The 19,215-nt window shown below is 54.3% G+C and overlaps 3 protein-coding genes across 3 annotated transcripts; 1 reads left to right on the forward strand and 2 right to left on the reverse strand.

The window, feature by feature from the left end:
* Positions 1 to 1,393: 1,393 nt before the first annotated feature.
* SPSK_00243 (bZIP transcription factor) lies at positions 1,394 to 3,447 on the reverse strand (the record flags this gene model as incomplete). Its single annotated transcript, XM_016727220.1, has 2 exons — positions 1,394 to 2,328; positions 2,397 to 3,447. The coding sequence occupies 2 exons, from the start codon at positions 3,445 to 3,447 to the stop codon at positions 1,394 to 1,396; spliced, it is 1,986 nt and encodes a 661-aa protein (XP_016586725.1).
* A 6,008-nt stretch (positions 3,448 to 9,455) lies between these two features.
* SPSK_00269 (uncharacterized protein) lies at positions 9,456 to 10,965 on the forward strand (the record flags this gene model as incomplete). The annotated part of the gene is made up of 2 exons (XM_016727243.1): positions 9,456 to 9,812; positions 9,919 to 10,965. 2 exons carry the CDS (start codon positions 9,456 to 9,458, stop codon positions 10,963 to 10,965), a joined length of 1,404 nt encoding a protein of 467 aa, XP_016586726.1.
* A 4,302-nt stretch (positions 10,966 to 15,267) lies between these two features.
* On the reverse strand, positions 15,268 to 18,250 carry SPSK_00223 (protein SDA1; the record flags this gene model as incomplete). The annotated part of the gene is made up of 4 exons (XM_016727201.1): positions 15,268 to 16,701; positions 17,039 to 17,853; positions 17,943 to 18,097; positions 18,204 to 18,250. The coding sequence occupies 4 exons, from the start codon at positions 18,248 to 18,250 to the stop codon at positions 15,268 to 15,270; spliced, it is 2,451 nt and encodes an 816-aa protein (XP_016586727.1).
* Positions 18,251 to 19,215: the final 965 nt, after the last annotated feature.

A 19,215-nucleotide genomic window follows, 5' to 3' on the forward strand; every position in this document is an offset into this window, starting at 1 on the left:
TGACGAAAAAAACAGTAAGGGTATCTGGTGAGGTGCAAGGACAAAGAACAAACAGACTGGAGATGAGAAGCCGTAACAAAGAAATAAATTGGACGAACGTAACTCAGGTGCACTTAGGGGGCAGGTAGCCCAACGACGTAGAAGGCTCTCTCGCTCTTTCCTTGTTCTGTTTTCTTTGGCTCGTGCATAATGTTCCAAACTGGGCCATGGGCTCGTAGTTACAGGGGCCTTTGTGGCGCTGGTGGTGGTTGCAGGCGATTGTTTACCTCACCAACCGTTGCCAGGTCAATGGCACCACCCAATTGGAAAGGGAAGGACCCTCGCCAAATGCGTCCATTCAATGGGCCGCCCAAAAGACGTCAAAATGCGTTTCTGCAAAAGATGAAAGCGATGCAACTCTATGAGCATTATCTTTACGAATTTGGACGTCGCATTTCCGCGATGCATTGAAGCGTGACATGAGTTCGACTGGAATTCAATCGACACGTTTTTTGTTAGTCTCTCCGCTGTCCTGACAGGTGACACTGGCATGGCGCGGGCTATCATCGCCAATGTACCTTTTTAGTGCTATTAGTACTGCAAGAGTACATGGCCCGTCTGATCTTTGCCATTGCCAAGGTGTATTAATATTATTCAAGCGCTCGTCTTAAGTTGATTATTTTATAATCTCAACACATTGACGTCACAGCCATAAGCATGGCTTTCCATCAAGATGACAACTTCATAAATGCATAGTCCTTCACAACGCATGAACATAACTACGCGCAGTATAGCTAAAGGATTTGTATTGTCACTGTACGGAGTATATTGCCATCACGCAAACTTCGAGTATATCGTGTCTTTGAAAAATGTCATCATCATCAATTCAAACAGTAAATGGGTAAGGTTCTGCCATTAGGAGACAGCTCCCCGTTGGTAGCCAAGCCACCACAAACATGAGCAAGGATAAAATAGCAAGAAACGATAACACGTAACAAAATGCATCGGCAGCGGAGGATACAAGAACAAAACACACAAATGCAAAAGCCTATCCCGAGAATCATATCCGACCTAATTTCTTTGAATCAACGACGCCGGGCAACAGAAACAAACCAAATGACTTTGTACAACGAAATGGGGTGGGGGGAGGGACGTGTCGTCCCATCGGTATGCAAGAAAGCAGGAGGGCTCAGACAAAGGAAAATAGGAGCTGCGGAGCCGGTCTATGTCGACCTCAACTTTGGTGACCGAGGCCACGACAGAGGAGGGAGTGTTGCAAGGAGATGGAAACCCAAAAGAAAAGTATCGAAACGCCGACGCTGCTTGACGTTACAGCAAAAGCAAAACATGACAATGCCAAACCCGAAGAAACGTTACGTTGCAAACACAAAACACAAAAATGAAGAGTCTCGGTTTACTCGGCGTTCAGCATGTCAAGCCTTGATGCGGTCGTTTGGATGCTGCGGGCGATCCGTGCTATCCGGGCCAGGGCCAGGGACTCCTCGGCTTCAGTCATGATCTCCTCCTCCTCCTCGGACGCGGCACCGACGAGCTCGTAACGGGAGAGAGCCTTCTCCGTCTCGACACCGCCAAAGATGCTGTCAACATCCGACATCACCTCGGTGTTGAGCGAAAGGGGCTTGCTGGCCGCAGCGGGCGCGTCGGCGGGGCCAGAAGCGGTCGAGGCAGTCGAAACGGCAGCATCGTGGTACAGTGCAAAGGCCGGGTCGTTGTCGAACGCGGCGTCCGCGGCCGCAGGAGCAACGGCTGGGACGGGCTCGGCGACCTTATCGGTGACGGGGTGCGCAATGATGGGCATCTCCACCTTCTCTTCCTCGTCCTGGCAGCCGACAAAGTTGGACAGCTTGCCCGTTAGGACCGACGTGTCGATCGAGGGGATCGTGACGTCAGGCGTCTCGAGGACGGCGTACACCTGGGGCTGGAAGGCAAAGGCGGGCTCGGCCTCCATGTGCAGCATCGAGAAGTCAATGTTCTGCTCCGGGATCATGGCCATACCGATCTGCTGCTGCGCCGCATACGGGTTGGCATCCTTGGGGGGCTGGCGCTCCTGGCCCTGGGACGCAACCTGCGTGGAAACCTGAGAGGAAACCTGGGAGGACACCTGGGCCTGGACAGCCTGGGACTGAGCCTGGGCCTGGTTCTGCGGGACAAGGGCGGGGTTGGCGCTGAGGCGGTCCAGGAAGTCGGAGAACGAGGGCGAGCCAAGCAGCATGCGGGTCAGGTCCGACAGGCGCTTGTTCTCCTCGGCGAGCAGACGGTTCTGGGCACGGAGGTCGCCGTTCTCGGTGACTTTGCCAGCAATCTCCGCCTCAAGCTGCGAGATGTATTCTGTTGCTCAGTTAGCCTATCGTATCCAAACGTGTGCATCGCGAAATTCGTCGGGGTGTGCAACTTACCCTTTCTGCGGGACCGGAAGGCGCGTGCCGACACCTTGTTGCGGAGCTGGCGGCGCTCCTTGCTACTCAGCTTCTTGCCCTCCTCACTCGCGAGCAGGCGCTCGTCCTCATCCATGTCCTCTTCATCCTTCTTGAGACGGGAGATGTTGCCCATGCCGCCCATCGACGAGTTGGGCGACGACGGCTTAGCGCGCATCGAGCTCAGCAGCTGGGTGATCTTCTGCTCAACAATGGGGTCCGACGGCTGGCCAGCCTTGGCCCGCTGGGACTGAGGTTGCGGCATCGGCTGCTGTTCGGGCTTCATCTGGCCCTGGCTCGACACGCTCTGGCGCTGGCGCTGCTGCTGCTGCTGGATGACCTGCTGCTGCTGGCGTTGCTGGGCCTGGGCCTTGGCCATGGCGGCCTGCTGGTGCATGCCAGGCCACAGACGGCCGACGCTGCCAGCCTGCGAGCCACCGCCGTTGGCAGCGACGACAGGGGGCGACTGCATCTCCTGGGTCTGGACGATGACAGAGGCCGGAGCGGAGGGGATCTGCTGCTCAGCGAAGAAGAAGGACGGATCGGCGGTGGGCGACTCGAACTCGAGGTCAATGTCCGAGGGGCTGACGGAGGCACCGTTGGGCGCCGTGTTGAAGTCGAACATGTCGTCGGCGCTGTTCATGTTGATAAAGTTCATGTCGAAGCCGTTGTTGTAACCAACCATCTGAGGGTTGTTGTTCTGTGTCACGGCAAACGTGTTGGCCAGAGCGCCCGGGACGAAGCCGGTCTGCTGCTTGTACTGGTCATACTGATGGCTGGGGCCGGTCATCTGCTGGCTGGTAGACAGCATCGAAGACGGCGTCGAGGCCGCGGTGGTGCGAACAAAAGAGTTCTTGGACGTTGCCGTCGACAGGGCGGGCGAGTTGAACTGGTTGGCGTTGTCGTACTCGGACAGGTCAAGGAGCGAGTCGATGGGGTCCATCATGCCCTGCTGGCCCGAGGCGGACGCGGCCGATGACATGTTGTCGGCCATCGAGTTGCTGTGTGCGTCGGCTTCCTGTTTAATGCTCATTGTTGCTCCAGGCGAAGACGACCAGGGAAGACGGTGACAGGAGGTAGCGAAAGCGCGTCGTCAATCGGGGAGGCTGCGAGGTCGTTTCACAACGATCCTCAAGTCGAAAATAAAATCACTGGCGTTGCCGTCGAGGGTAGAAGCCGTACGAAGATAAAGCCACGATGATTCGGAGCCTGCTTGTCGTCGGCAGTGATGAAAACAAGAGTAAGAATCGCCGTAATGCGAATATGGAAATGGTGAAAGTAGATGGGAGAGTGATGAAAGGAAACGGAAAAGGTAACGAAACAGAAACAGAACAAGGAGAATGGGTTGATGGAGGATGAAAAGAGGATACGGGACAATGCAAAAGAGTAGTTGGGCCGGCAGAAATGGATGGAAGTGGGTGCGAACAAGGCCGTGCAGCGATTCTGTGAGGAAAAAGAGAAACAGGAGAGTCGTTTGGGGGAACTGGATGCCTGGCTTGGCCAGAGGGGTGTGTCGGAGGCTGTGGAGCAGTCGGGGGAAGGCGAGGGAACGAGGACGAATGGGCTGGGCCTGGGGCAGGAACGGAAGTAAAGAACAGATTGACGCCGACGGACAATAGCCAAAGGCCGACGGCTGGCAGAGGAGGCGCAACCAGTGAAAATGAAGGTTCCAGGCAGTCCTTCAGCGGACGACAGCGGCGGCAGGCGGCGGCGAGTGCTGTAAAAAGTGCAGGGAAGAGCGGGAAGAGGGGAGGAGCGAAGGCTGAGAGGGAAAGACAGGGAAGTTTCGACCGGAAGGAGCCCTTCTGTGCAGCATGCAGGCTGACCAGGGGCGCGAGGAAACAAGCTGATGACGCGTCCTTCTTTCCTCATTATCCAGCGAGCGCCCTTTCCTCTTTGGTTCGCTGCTCCCAGAGCCCCACCTAATCGTTCTTTCTTGTTCACAGCCCCAAATAGCAGCAAGGACGTTAGGCAACGGTTAAAAGGCCAAGTCTCTTTTTGCGCAGCATACACCAGAAGAGTACATGCACGAAATGGCGCCAAATGTACAGCCAGTGTCGATCCAGCCAATCAACGACACTGCCGCGTCGTTCTCGCTTCCCGGTAGGGCAGGAGAGAAACACACAGATGCGGAGAGTGCCCAGAACCACAAATCGAATGCATCGGGAGAGAATCGGCGCCAGCACCGACTGTGCCCATTTACGAGACACATAGACTGGCTGACAGAATACGGGGTACTTGGGGGAGTACAGAAGTACCGCCAGAATTATGTACCTGTTCCGCTCGCGAGTTCCTTTTTCCACCTCCTCATTCTCAACCTCATTTGGCGCATCGTGCGGAACGGTCAACCATTGTCGGCGAATGACGACAGCGACCAGCAACGGGACACTGGGGATGACGAGGCCTCATCCGCCAGACTGCCCCTTTTTTACATGCGTGCGGGATGCGCTCCTGGAAAGCCAGCATTGGTTCTTCGCTACGCGCTCCGCTTCCTGCTTGATTGGTTTCGTCGTCGCTTTTCTAGGTTGTTTCATCTGTTTCTTGAAGATGGATGCCGAGGACGAGATTTGTTTATCGATGTTGCACCAGGATCCTATGAGATGGGCAGGAGGGGCGAATCATTGAATCCCTTGCATGTGGATTAGTTCACCTGGCAAAACTCGATGTCATTAATCGCGGCAGGGGCTGTTCATTTTTTAGAGAGCGACTACGTCAAGTAAGCCCTGGTTGCCAATCTTGGCTTGTATTTCGCGATGCTACTTTTCTCCCTGCAAAAGAAGACGGCACGGGCATCACGTAGTGTAACAGAACTATAAAACGTTTGGCAAAGTCAAGCCATATGGGTAGCTAAATGTACGTCGTATGTGTTTCGGTGTTTCTGAAAGGCAGAAAACTGCCGCGATCGTGCTATGTTATGCGATATGCCCAGACGTAGCAGTCACGTTCCTCTTGACTGCTGCTATTGTCATCTCTTTTAAGCCACCTCGCCATCCAACCGGCGGCACGCGTTCGCGCTGTTTGTCTAATTTGTCCCCCATCCCTTGCCGGGCACAAATGAATAACTTTTGTACATCGGTGGCGCGCCTGAATTCGTTGCGTGAGTTTGTACCCTTTCTACAATTCGCCCACCGGACTGTTGCTCCGTATTTTTTATTACAGCCGAAGGTTTCTTGGTGGCAATTTAACATGTACGGCATACAGTACGGAGTACCATTGTCAAAATCCCCCTAGGAACTCTGAGCAGGACACAAAACAAAGAGCCAGTAAATTACCACGAATATAGACAAGCAAAGAATACCGGTGCTAAGTAGTTGCTAATGGGAAGGGCCCGACGCCCGTAAATGCAAAAGCTTGTCAAACTGGGCAAGTACTATGGTAATGTGAAATACTTGTACCTGTGGCAATCCAGCTGAGTCAAGTACTGCCACATCCTAGCAAAGCAGTGGAGTTTATTGCAAACGCGTTCGTAACGTAAAATGAGCAGTGTTGCACAGCCACCGCGCTGGCAGCAGACAAGAGATTGGGCAACGACGTCGTAAGACAGGTGAGATGCCAGGTCTGTCTGGCATCAGCACTCGGCACCGCGTTGCCAATGTTTGAAACAGCCAGCTCGTGAGCCTTCTTTGTCAATTGAGCGTGTGTCTTTCGTTTCTTCATCTTGGTGTTGACCTCCATCCCTCCTGCCGCAACAACAAACCTCTGTCAGAGCCACGCGGTAAATGCCGATGTAAAGTCCGTACCAAAGCAGGGGTGATCCGCACCAGGGCGGAGTCTCCCAGGCCACTAGTCCGAGTAGTACTCCGTATTTCCGAGAGTGAAGGGAAAGAGCAGCAGGGCGAGACCTCACTAGCGCGGATTTTATCGCCGTGGTGGCAACTCCAGACCAGTTCAGGAAACCCACTCATTGAATGCGCTCGCAGCAAAATCGTGCTGGCAACAACAAGCACATAAATGCACTGCCTTTACAATATCTCACCGCCCGTCGTAGCTATGGAGCTGGAATGGTCCTCGCGTCCTTTTTTGCTGAGTTTTCTTGCTGTAATACGCTATTCGTTCCGACCTCTACAGATAATCCGAGTGACGGACGACCGGACACGTTGCCAATGCCCTCACGCCCGTCTTAGCAGGCCATTATCGATTCTCGTCATGAGCAAACGAACAGACTCGATACTGCCCTCGCCGAAGCAGCGAGTAACAAAATTATGAAACAGATCAGATACGCCAAGGATGCCCTGCGAAAAGGTGTCCCTACCTCTGGCCTGTAAGTCACAGTGAATCGGCGTAAACTAGAAGGGTGTCAGGAGGTGCCTGTCCCTCCTGCCGACAAATAGTCTGAATCGTACACCAAAAACGACAAAGTTTGCTCCCCCTGGTCAAAGTCGTTTCGCCCTGAATTCTGACCTTCTAGGGCCCATGTAATATTTAAACGTATTTCCGTGTCCAATGGACTGGGCGCCGGATTTCGCTTTCTCTTCAATTAAAGACCCAGAACGCCCAGAGTATGATAAGCCCAATTTCCGCCGCCTATGGGACAACGCTTACAGGCGCCAATTGTGCCCAATTTTCTCGTTTCTCGACTTCTAGAGCCAGAGTAAAGAGTCAAGCTTATTTCACCTCCCACCTAATCAGTGGATGTCATGCAGAAAATAACTCCGCTTGTGTCTCGCCGATTCCATTGTTTTTGGTTTCTATTTTTTTAACCGTCTCGTCCTTTTATTCTACTTGTTTAGAATTGCCTCCATCATGACCTTTGAAACACGAAGAAAAGGGTCCAGCGTAAATGCAAACGACTTGACGTCGTGAGGTAGCGCCTTCAGCACCTGGCCCTTGTTTGCTGATCCCTGTTGACAAAGTCGCAAGTCCGAACTAGCACATTCTTATGGCCGAAGCCCCTCTCTAAAAATAGAGGGAACGCCCGCTGAAATGGAATCGAGAATTCTGCTGCCTAGCCGTCCCCAACAAGGAAGGTGGAAACGCACAGCAAAACTCCTCTACGTAATTCGTAACACGTCGTATTTTGGAGCTTGTGCAGTGCAAGCCATTTTATCCAAGCCTCCCATCCCCAAGCCTTCCTGGCTTTCTCCGCCCTTTCTTTGCTCAGTCGTAACCACTGTTGACCCAAGGCACGCACCCACACTCTGTGAGCACACAAAGTCAAACAGGGCGACAAAGACCCCCGTCCCCGGCTTGTTTCCGTATACGGAAGCATACCCGTTAAGTATCAGTCCCATGTCGGGGGGCTACCAACATGTAGAATGAGATGCTTATGCCCGAGAATGGCGTGGATGCTCCTTGCAACGTCGTCGTCGAAAGGAGTACGTAAGTCGAGTCCCGCGTTGCTATTTCGTACACCCCCAGGATAACATGAGTAGCAGCAAGGCAGACTCTGGCGTGCCTTTATGGGGCTCCTCATCGCCGTTATCTGATGCTTGTAAGATATACTTGCTGATGTAAACTGGCGGCCTCCGAGAACGCGCTCCTACTCTAGCAAGTCTGCCATGGGGTGAAACAAGCAAAGATCAGTATCATTGAGAAACAACTCGTTTGGGGATGTTGACTCAAGTTGCATATTCTCGACATGGATATATCCGCAGTGGCCGAGATATCGAGCACGTTTAAGAGGCGGCCCAGCAGAAGCGTATGATGTCGTTGGAAATGTGATGAGCTAATTCAGTGGTAAACTGTGTTCCCGGTCCATTTTGAGACGTGACTGTCAGCAGATGACTTGTTAGTTTCGATATCTGCTATACTTTATGATGTGGGATTAGGTATTGTCCAATGTGTTTTTGATCAAGGTTTCTTTTCAGTTTGTTCCTATTTTCATTCTCGAATATATAAATACATATGTCAAGTTTCGTATTGTTGTGGATAATTGTTACATGAATATTTTCCAAAGTTCGAGAACAATGACAGATTTATTAAAAAAGTCAAAAAATCAACGAATTGAATTAGAAGCACATACGCAACTCACACACACCGCGAGAAGCGTTCAAAAGGGCATACAGAATTTCATCAAAAGTAAAATTGTCTCTTACCCATACGAATGATGTCGACTGAAGCTGTCGTTGCCGGTATGTGACGAAGAAGCAGGCCACCACGTGATATCGAACGGTGCGGTCTGAAGAAGGGAGAGATGTACAAATGCGAGCTGCAAGAGAAGGAGCCGCCTTGTCGACTGCTTTGTCGCATACACTACCGCATCCGCTCCTTCTCTGCTTGACACGCGCACTCTGACGGATTAAATGAAAACACAGCAAACGGCAGGTGCAAGTCGTGTGACCTTGCCGCTGTCCATTCAGCTGGCATCCGCCCTCTGCTTGGTCCGTATGTTGTCCGGATTGCTCTCCACGCAATCTATTCGTTGCCGTTCTCGCCAAACCGCGGCGAGCTGGACCATTCGTTCACTCACTCGTGGGGATACAAACTCATCTGCCGTGCGCTAATTTTAACAATTGGGTGCTCTCGGAGAGCCTTTTGGTGAACCCAAAGCTCCAATGGCCCCACTTTTTGTAAGGTTGCTGTTGGCTCCTTCCCTTCGACCCCCCCTTGCTCCTGGTGGCTGGTCCCATTTTTTGATTTTTTTTTTCCAGCTTCTCCTCTCCCGCCCTTTTTCGCAATTTTTTATCACTTTTTTTTTTAGTCCCATCACCCAACGCTCTTTCCTTTTCTCCCCCATCGTTCTTGCTAGAAGCCCCCGACTTTTTCGTCATTATTTTTTGCAGCAAAAAAAAGACAAAAAAGAATAAATCGAAAAAAGCAACTACAGCTCTACAGCTTCGGCATCTTGAAAGTTTATTTTTGTTGTATTGTGATATTGCTGATCGCGTTCTGGGCAGCCCCTCGCCAATTCCGCTCGGCAATTGACTGCGCGGAGACTCGAGCCTCCTGCCGACGTCGTCCCCGTCAACATCCCATCCTGCAATTGTCGCCCCTCCCCGTTTGTTGCTGCCGACGCGCGACAAAGGTTGGAAGCTTGACGTTTAGCCGAAAACAGAAAAACAACACAAGAAGAGAGCTCGAGCTCGAGCTCCAGGGCCCACCATGGAAACGCCGATACCACCACCGACGGTGCAGGCACCGGCCGCGGTCAAACCGGAACCCATCCGGCGCAACGGGTTCCAGTACGACGGCACGTTCTCGACAATTGACGGCGTCGCCTTTGAGCGGCCACAGCATTTGCTGCGGCTTTGCTACCCCAGCGAGCCGGACAAGTGGAAGATCAAGCTCGGCCGAGGCCGGCCCCCCAAGATGGAGAAGATCACGGACATGGAGGCGGCACGGACGCTGTCACGAAAGTTTATGCTGGCACAGTTCCGCTTCTACGGCATTCCCCCGCCGTATCAATCGTCGTCGGACGAGGTGATGGCCATTTTCCGCGAGCAGGTGACAGCTGGGAATGTAAGTGACACGTTGGATGCCGTTTTGCTTTCCATACGAGCGTCTATGACGTACGTGTGCGCCTGAGTGCACAGCTGTACTAACGGACTGTGTTTTTGTCGTGCAGTTCCGGAAGATGACGCCTGATGTCGAGACCCTGCGCGACGAAATGGTGGCCGAGTGGGACGCGCGCCGGGATCCCAATGCCCAGCGGCCGCGTGGCCGGCCCAAAGGCAGCACGCGCAAGGCCGAAGACCTGCTGCCGGCCACGATTGCCGGCGCCTACGTCATCACGAGCAAGGAGATCCAGGACCAGTGGTCGGTCAACGGCACGCTGACGCTCGACGTGGCGGCCACGTCGACCCCGGGCGTCTACAAGGCGACGTTCCACTTTGGCGTTGTCCTCGGCGTCATGGTCCTGTCGGCCGACGAGAAGCAGTTGACGAGCCATGTGCGGCGCCTCGACGCGGGCGACGACCCGGACCGGCGGGCTGGCGACGACCTGTCGGCGGCGGGCAAGCGCAAGCAGCCCCCGAACGGCGCGGGCCGACACAGCGATGTCCAGCAGCAGATGGCATCCGGCAAGAAGGCACGGATGGGTCCCGGTGCGACGCCACAACATCCGCAGCATCCACAACATCAGCAACAGCACCCACAAGGAGGCCCCGGCCAGGGCCTGGCACCCATGGCCGGGATGCAGCCCATGGGCGGGATGCCCGGCATGCCTGGGATGCCACCTCCCACCATGCCGGGCAACCTCGGCGGCCTCGGTGCTCTTGTCGGCGGCGGCGGCCTGGGCGGCATGCACGGCAGCCCCGGAGGACAGCACCCAGGCCACCAGGGTACACCGGTGCACAGCGCCACGGCGCCCGAGACGCCGAGCACGCCGACGACGCCGATGCCGGTGATCAGCGGGCGGCCGCCACTCAAGTTTTACGTGCGCTGGCGCGGCCGGGGCCTTGTGGACAACAACATGCAGACGGGCGAGCACCGGGGCACGCTCAAGTTCACAAACAAGCACTACACCAAATTTGCGGGCGAGATGGACCTGGCGTTCCTGGGCGCGGACGAGATCACAGGCAAGCGCATTTCCGACGTGCCCACGCTGTCCGGCGAATCGTGGTCCGATTACTTGGAGACGGTCTACGACTGGACGCGGAACCGGTGGAACTGAGATGCGGACTCTGGGCTGTTTTGACCCGTTGTGCGTCTCGTCATTTCTCATTTCTCCACCCCGGCACATCGCACGGCGCCCATCGCATGCTACACATTGCATGTCGCATTTTACATTTGCTGTCATTTCGGGATATCCTCGGCGTTGCATTCTGTTCTTTATTTTTTGGTCCTCTCTTCATGTCACTTCTCGGACGGAGTCTACTGCATGGTTTCTCTGATTTATTCTGTGGACACGACTCGTGTCCTTTGTTGTTCTGTTTGCTTTCGTCTTTCCGTCCATGTCATATTCATATTAGTTTGGGATGGATCCGCAGGGAAGGTTTCTCTCTGGCAAGTGGCGGGATTGAGTCATTGGGACCGCGTCTCTGGGACGAGATCACGGCGACGGGATGACGATGTTCTCGTCAAAAGCAGCATGGAATGCTTATTTTGGACTTTGGGAATCCCGGCTTTCTACTTGTGTCACATCAAAGTTTTACAACGTGACATTAGAATGTCATGAAAAGGAAATGACTTTACGATTCACTACTTGATAGGAACGTCTACGTGGCACGAAAATGGCGCTAGAGTGTATAACTTTGTAATACCATCAGTCGCCTAACGTATCATCGACACGCAGCTATTTGGATGCGGTGTGGCGATGTCAACAAATGCCGCGATGCACCCGCGACCGTCCCCTGAGGCTATCAGTATCAGGGGACGACCATGTAAGCTCGAATGATGGACGTGCGGACCGACACAGGGCGAAACCGCCTCGGACTTGGCCTATATGTCACCGGCCAACCCATTTCCCGCCTTCGAGCATCAACACATTGTTTTTGGAGACCCGACGGTGACTACGTTTCGGAATGGCCCAATGCATCGCATTGCACCGTGAATTGGAGGCTTTCTAGCCGTGTTGCTCTTGCAATATTCCCGATGCTTCGCAAGACTGGGCGATTCTCGTTTTCGCCAGTTCCCATCATCAGCTACCAACCTTTTCCGCCATCGTCATCCTCGATCGCTACAGGTCGTGAATGGCTGGTTGTCGCCATGGTGACATTATGCGAAGTATCGGAATAGAAATAACACGGCGTATCTGACATAGCGACAGGCTCAGCAGTGCCATTCGTCGCCACAATACCAATACTGATGCCGTTCGCCGATGTTCACCACTTGCAGTATACCGCGCTGCCGAACCAACACGGCTGCCTTCGGAGCCACAAGCCACGCGAGACGCGCGCGATGACACTCGCGACGGTGCTTTGATCGTAATCCGTATGCCTTTCGGTTTTGCGACCTGCATGTTTTCCGATACTCGTTTCCGGGATCGCGTCTATTCAATTTGCCACCATGGATTATAGGACGATCTTCGGTTTACATAATGATGTTTTGCTTCGAGTAGAGCGACGGGAAGGCCCAATACATCAACATATTTTCGCTCGGCGTTGCGAATTCGACTGTTTTCTCAAATGTCTGGCGATGCGAGACACTGCGCTGACCGCCGCCTTGCGATTGATACCATTATGTGTCGCTTTGTTTGACCGATCAATTTATGTCCACGTCTCTGAATGTCTCGACCGTTTGGTGCCTCTCAGAGCTCACACGCAGAGCCCATCATCCTCGTCTCTCCCAATGGCACATCAGCCACCTTCAGGCCCCTACTCACCACGTTTCGCACAATCAGCAAATCTCTGGATCGACCATACTCCCGCCTGTTTCTCTCCATTTCCGGTACCGCAATCGTGCCCCATGTATGCCACCTGGCACTGAGCAACCCTCCCGGGCCATTGCTCGCTGAAGTCCCCTGTGTTTGTGATGAGGTCTGGCAGAACATCGGATATGGCGCCTCCAAGAGGTCATTAGCACACGACCGCAGTAACTTGAAATGTACTACGACGTACATATAAGCGAAACTACCAAAACGAAACGAGATGAATAGCGGACCTCTCGCTCCCATGCACAGGACCAGCACAGGACCTACGACGACCTTGGCGGTGTTCACTCGGCATGCGAGGGGAAGACAGCTGAACTGGGCAAAAATCGGCGTAATACTACATGTTCAGAAAGAGGGCTAAATCCAAAACCCACAGTTCCCGAGAGCCATGGAGATACAGAGGCACTTTTAAACCAGGAAAGCCATACAACGCATGGTTCTGCTCTTGTGATTGAACTCCCTTCTGATTCCAAGGACCGCTAAGCAGATGTTGGCTACCTATACATGAATCCACAACTAGCGAATCGACCACCTTTTGCGTCTTCCGTTCCCACTTCGCTCTCTCCAGTCTCTTCGATCTGTCGTAATTTCGTCTTTCAAAGAGGGGCCCCAGTGGTCTCCTGAATTATTGGACCTCTACCTCTTAGTTTGACCGGCGTCCAGCAAAGTGGAAAAAGGCATGACAAGCCCAAGCAGGACGAGAGTCAGGACTAGAGTCCGTACCACTCGTACTGGAAGGTCCTGAAGACCAAGCGAACTTGCCTCTGGGAGCCGGGGAACGGAGAAAGAAAAATGTATTCCGTACGACGTATCTGGCTTCACCGGCGTATGTCGAAGAAGGTAGAATATAAAAGGGCCCACGCGAAGGAAAGACTGTATCTTACTTCCTGCACACGAAATACGTCCAGTAGGAGGGCATTCGGTACGTCAAACACTCCAAGCACAGGCCTCATCTGGACGGCGATGCAGGTGACGAACGGACGCTATGATGCTATGGACCTCCAAGGCTTATGTCTAGTTGTGTTTAGCCTTGTATTTTCTGTTTCGCGCACGACTTGTCCTTTTACTTCTGACAACAATGTCTCCCGCACGGACAATACCGTTGAACCACGCCAGGGTCTCCTGGACTGGCCGCCATCTAGTCGCTCGGCAGTGAATTGCATGAAATCCGGCAGTACGACCTGTATCGTTTGACTTCACGCTCTGTTCTCCATTCGAAACGACATCATTTCGTTTAACTCGAGCTCTCTCTTGGCCAGACCTGGTTGTCGGCCCGTCTTTTAGGCCTTGGCGCCTCCTTGCTGAGGAAGAGCTCGGCGTATATTGCAACGATCGGACACCGAAGAACCCGTCGCATTTGGTATTGTGGGTGGATGGCTTTGCAAGTCCACAAGTCCCAAAGGTGGCCACCACCCAGCCCCTGATGGTCTGGTGGTCTCCTGTTCGCTGCAGCTGTTCGCACAATCTCGTGCCGGCCATCGTTTAGTGACTTAGAAGCATTGGTAAGCCTTGTTTTGCGCCTTTCGTCCCGCTCTGTTATCGACAGTCCATTGGCCATCACATTTCCCGGGGTCTCTCGTCGGATCAGTGTCGTCCACTGTTGTTCTGCGCTCCATTCATGCATTTGTCGCCCTCACTCGCGACAGCGTCTCCGGCATGTGTCCGCATCACACCAACTTGGACGAACTCGAGGTCTTGGCTTACTTGGCGTCTCCTTGTGCGTGCCCCTGCTTTCTGCCCTTTGGAAAGGACCGCGGGATACATGGCGTTGTAAGATAAGGGCAAGGCCCGGCCCCGGCCCCCGTCTCCGGTACATCTCCCCTTGTCTCTCATCCCCGTATATGCATCGTCTGTATTTGTTTATTGCCTTACATCCCATTCCGTATCAACCTAGATGTGGGACATACTGGCGATGATAATCTTCAAAACGGGCAGCAGTTATCACTCTTGATGCCATGGCTTAGTCGCTCGTGTCTTCATGGTGTCACATTCAGAGTCTGCATTGTACCGACCCCTTTTCTTGGTGACCCGCGTGATCCTTTCCTTTCCACGGTCTAATTCTGCAGCTGCCGATGCGCTTCTTGCGGCCCAAGATGTGGACTGATCTGTCTCTTGGCGTCCGTCGATCTCGGAGCACTCGTTCGTTGTACTTTCTGGTCATTCCCTCTTCTCAACTGTCGCATGTTGGCGTTGGTCTTCGTATTCAATTGCTCCAGCACAAATGACAACCTTGTGACTGCAAAGAACAAAAATACGGCAACAAAGGCAAACGGATAAACAGACATTCGTGGGAACATCACAGATAGATATAAGAAACATAAGTCACAGGTCCCCAAAAATAGAAATGAATCACAATGAAAGAAGAAACAGACGCAGCTAGGAAAGAACTCATGATATAAACGCCGGAATGAAGCCCGCCGCTTTGTATTCGCGGCCGTCGCCAGCGCACCTAACGTTGTCTGCACAGAGGTGGTGGGATAAGCTCTGTTCTATAGTCACATCCATCCAGGGCGGCATGGCAGTCCCCTCTCCAACGTCTCCCCATTTTTGTGGTATCCTTGATTAAGTGTACATGTAGTTGCACCATCATGCGTTTCGTGCCGCCTAGCCCAAGTTGCCTCGGCGGCCGCCGCGCTTCGAGCGTGATACGTGGGCTTGCAGTGCCTTGCGCGTCTCGACAAGACTGCGGCGGTTCTTGGCACGCGCCTTGCCCATGGTCATAAAAATGTTCTTCTTGCGCGCCTTTTCCTGGTTGGTCAGCGACTTGCCCTCGGCCACCTTCTTGGCCTTGCGCTGCGCCTGCACCGACTGGTGCGACTCGCGTGACGGCTTGCCCTCCTGCGCCTTGGCAATGCGCTCCTCCTTGGTGGCCTTGCGCAGCGTCGACGCCAGCTCAATCTGCTCGGCCGTCAGCCCGTCGTCTGCGTGCCGCGCCGCCACCGCCTTTGCGTAGCGGCTGGCCGTCGCCGCCGCCTTGCTGCCCAGCGCCTTCTCCACGCTGGCCTCCATGCGCAGCTCGCGCAGCTTGGCCAGATCTGCGGGCGTCAGCACCGTCGTCGTAGCGAGCTTGGAAATGGCCGCCTCCTTGGGTGCGTCGTCTTCCTCGCTGTCGGCATCATTGTCTTCATCATCCTCCTCGCCGCTCCCCACCTCTTCAGCGTCCTCCTCGTCGCCGTCGGCATCGGCGCTCTTCTTGCCCTTGCGCTGCTTCTTCATCGGCGGCAGCTTAGCAGGGGCCTCGTCCTCGCTGACATCGATCCAGCCGCCCGAGTCGTCGCTGTGGTCTGACATGTCCCACTCGCTGGAGTTGTCCGAGTCGTCTTCATCTTCGTCGTCATCATCGTCGTCGTCGTCGTCGTCTTCCGCGTCCTCTTCGCCATTCTCGGCCCGCTCAGCTGCGCGCTTCCGCTTCTTTTCGGCCTTCTTCCACTCCTCCAGCAGTTCAATACCCTCAATGCCGCCACCCGTGGCCTCCTCACCGAACTTGCGTAGGTGCATCTCACCGCTCCGCAGGCCCATGGTCGCCTCCTTTCCGCGGTCCTTTTTCGCCAGCATCTCGGCGCCCACAACCCGGAACAGAGACAGCAGGCCGCGCGCGGCCATCATGACGCTCTTGTCCTTGCTCTTGCGCAGAAGCACGAGGTCCTGTAGCAGGGTCTCGTTCATGGCGAGCGGCTGCCGCAGACAGACTTCGCGGATCGCCGTCAGACCGGCCGAGGCCACTTCGGCCGCCGAGGCCTCTGACACGAACTCATTGGCAATTTTGGCCAATAAGGGTTCCAGGGCATCTGGTGGCACCTGGTCGTGGACCGCCTGTGCTAGCGAGGCCAAGAACGTTGTGACGGATGTTTGACGAGGTGTCAAGTACTTGGTAAACCAGCTGAAAAGCGGAAGGATAATGAGCTTGTGGAGGCCATGCAAGCGCGTTACGAGCTGGAGAATCTGCAGCTTGCTGTCCAGCGAGAACTTGCACTTGGACGACTGCAGATGGCGCGTGAACAGGGCCTCAGCAAAATCATGCGGTGCGTGGAGAAGGTGCTGCACGAAAATGAAAATTAGTTACTGGTAAATCAGAGTGATCGACAGAGAGTCAGAGTGAGTGTGAGCTGGAAGGGGTGGGGGCACCAGGTAGTCCGTTCTTTCTGCCCTGTGCTCGCCCTGTCTGTGCTCCATGCGACCGAGCGCACCTCCCTCTTCCTCCGAAAATAGCAGGACTGCCACCTAAAACAACATGCGCAAAAATGGGGACAAAATGGGAACCGGCCCGGAGGAGTGACGAAAAGGGAAAGAAAGGGGACAAAAACAAGAAAGATAAAAAAAGAAGGTGAGGAGCAGACAGCGATGCAAGGTGAAAAAAGAAAGGAAAAAGACTCACCAGAGCAGAAAAGTTGAGCATTTGTGGCTGTTGCTTTTTGCGCTCCATCTTCTTGACCTTGTCGACGGCCCGCTCCAGGCGCTTGGCCGTCTTCTTGGTCTTCTTGCTGTGCAGACTGCCCTGCTTCATCTTCTGGAGATCCACAGGTCCGCCTGCGCCGCCGCCCAGCACACCGCCGTACTTGTTCTTGCCCTTTTCGTCGTCACTGCTGTCGTCCTCGAGCTCCTCGCGCGCCTTGTCGCCGCCCAGAAAGAAGCGCACGGCTGACACGACCACCTTTTCGTTGTCGCCCAGGCAGGCCTCGCGCATGACCTCGACGGGCCGCTCGTCGACCCAGATCTGGCGGGTCCACAGCTCGCGTGTGATCTTGACGGCCCAGATGGGCCGGGCCGACGTGCGGTCGGACGTGACGAGGTTGAACAGGACGGTCTGCACGGTGCGGTTGAGCTTGTGGTTCTTGGTGCGGCTGTTGGCGTTGCGCAGGTCCGAGACGATGCGGCGGAACAGCAGCGTGCGCAGTGTCTTGCTGGGCGTGTGGACGAGGATGGGGAAGAGGGTGCGGGCGAAGGCGGGCGAGTCCAGGATGTCTTTGCGGCGCAACAGGCCGAAGCTGCCGACAATCTTGTCACGCAGCTCCGGGTGCAGCACGGCATGGTGCTGGGTCAGGATGGCGGCCAGGTCGTCCGGGAAGCTGCGCAGCGCCTCGGGGTAGCAGTCGGCAATGTGGGCGAGCAGGTCGATCAGGTCGTGAAAGGCCCGGATCTGGTCCGGCGAGGCGTTTGCCGGCGCGGTCAAGAAGAGATCCCGTTGGGAGACTTTACGAGGGGGGAGGTGGCGGGTAAATTAGTAAATGTGCCCCGGAAGCGAACAACGTGCAGAGCTAGGCATGCAAGGCGTCACGTACCATATTGCTCGTATTGTCTCTGGAACTCATCTTCGTACGACCTATGAGAGGTTAGATTTGGTCCATAGGGCGTCGACAGAGGACCGTGGTGGCGATTTCCGCTGTCACTGTCATCGATAAGGCAATACTTGCTTTGGGTCTCGCCGGATCTTGTACTGCAGGCTCGCGCTGATGATGGTTAGCAATGGCTTGATGTGGTGGTCTTGATGGTTGGCGATGAGAGGGAAAGGAGGGAACAGAGGATGAAAGGGGGCAACGTACAAATCTGCATCAAGCTTCTCGAGCGCAGCTACCTTGCGCTTTCCCATCTTGGCGGGTCGGGATGGGGTTCGGAGGAAGGTGCGACGGTGATGTCTGTCGAGGGCAAGAGGTCGGCGGTTTGCCGGTTGTGCTTGCCTCGTTTTCTGCGACCATTTTTCTGCACATTTTGCTTGGACTAGCGCTCCTGCCAAGACCTTTTTTGTATCTTATCTAATCGCGATAACGACAGCGCTCTATCGGCACGTGCCGCCCGCCTCGCACGAATCGCGCACCTTCCCTGTAGCGCTTTTCCTGTTGTGAGTGAAAAACAGGGTCCAGTCAGACGTAATAAGCTTACAGCCTGGCAGGGCAAACTTTGGTGAGATTGTTTGGATTTATTTGTGACCCGTTTGCCGTTTTCCGTTTGCCCGCCATCCTGCAAACTATATTCGTAATTGTCCAATGCAACCCTGGGTTGACACTGTGTCGTGATATTGTGTGCATTCTGTTTTCGATAAATATTTCGCTCCCCCCCACCCCCCTTCTTTTGTCACGTTGTTCATGATGGCATTATTGCAAGACGGTTCAAACAAATCGATTATTGCGTTCGTATCGTTGTTTTGCCTTCTTCACATGGTTTCTTTGCCATCTGCCGAGCGGTCCCACCCTCAAGCGCACGATCCTCCGCACCCATCCAGCAAGATTTACTTCTAAATGGAGCAACAACGGCGTTCTTTTAAAAAAAAGCACTCGAAAAACTAGCGTCACATCAAAGCCAATTTCAGTGGCGAGCTGAAGGGTTTCGAGTAGTACTTGGATCTCCGGACTGTAGTATTGGCTGCAGGTCATGATTTTCAGCCATGATCGAAGCAGCCGCATCCGGCCGACTGGGCTGAACCAGGTGCAAAGCTATCGCAGCTTGGCTCGTGACTGACCGGAATTTGCGTGCGCTAGCATCTGATATGATATATCGCGATGCCGCTTGCCCGTTGCATTCGCTAAATGTGGCTTGTCTGTCGTTGGACTCGCGTCG

Source organism: Sporothrix schenckii (assembly GCF_000961545.1).
Source record: "Sporothrix schenckii 1099-18 chromosome Unknown Cont45, whole genome shotgun sequence".
Taxonomy (NCBI): domain Eukaryota; kingdom Fungi; phylum Ascomycota; class Sordariomycetes; order Ophiostomatales; family Ophiostomataceae; genus Sporothrix; species Sporothrix schenckii.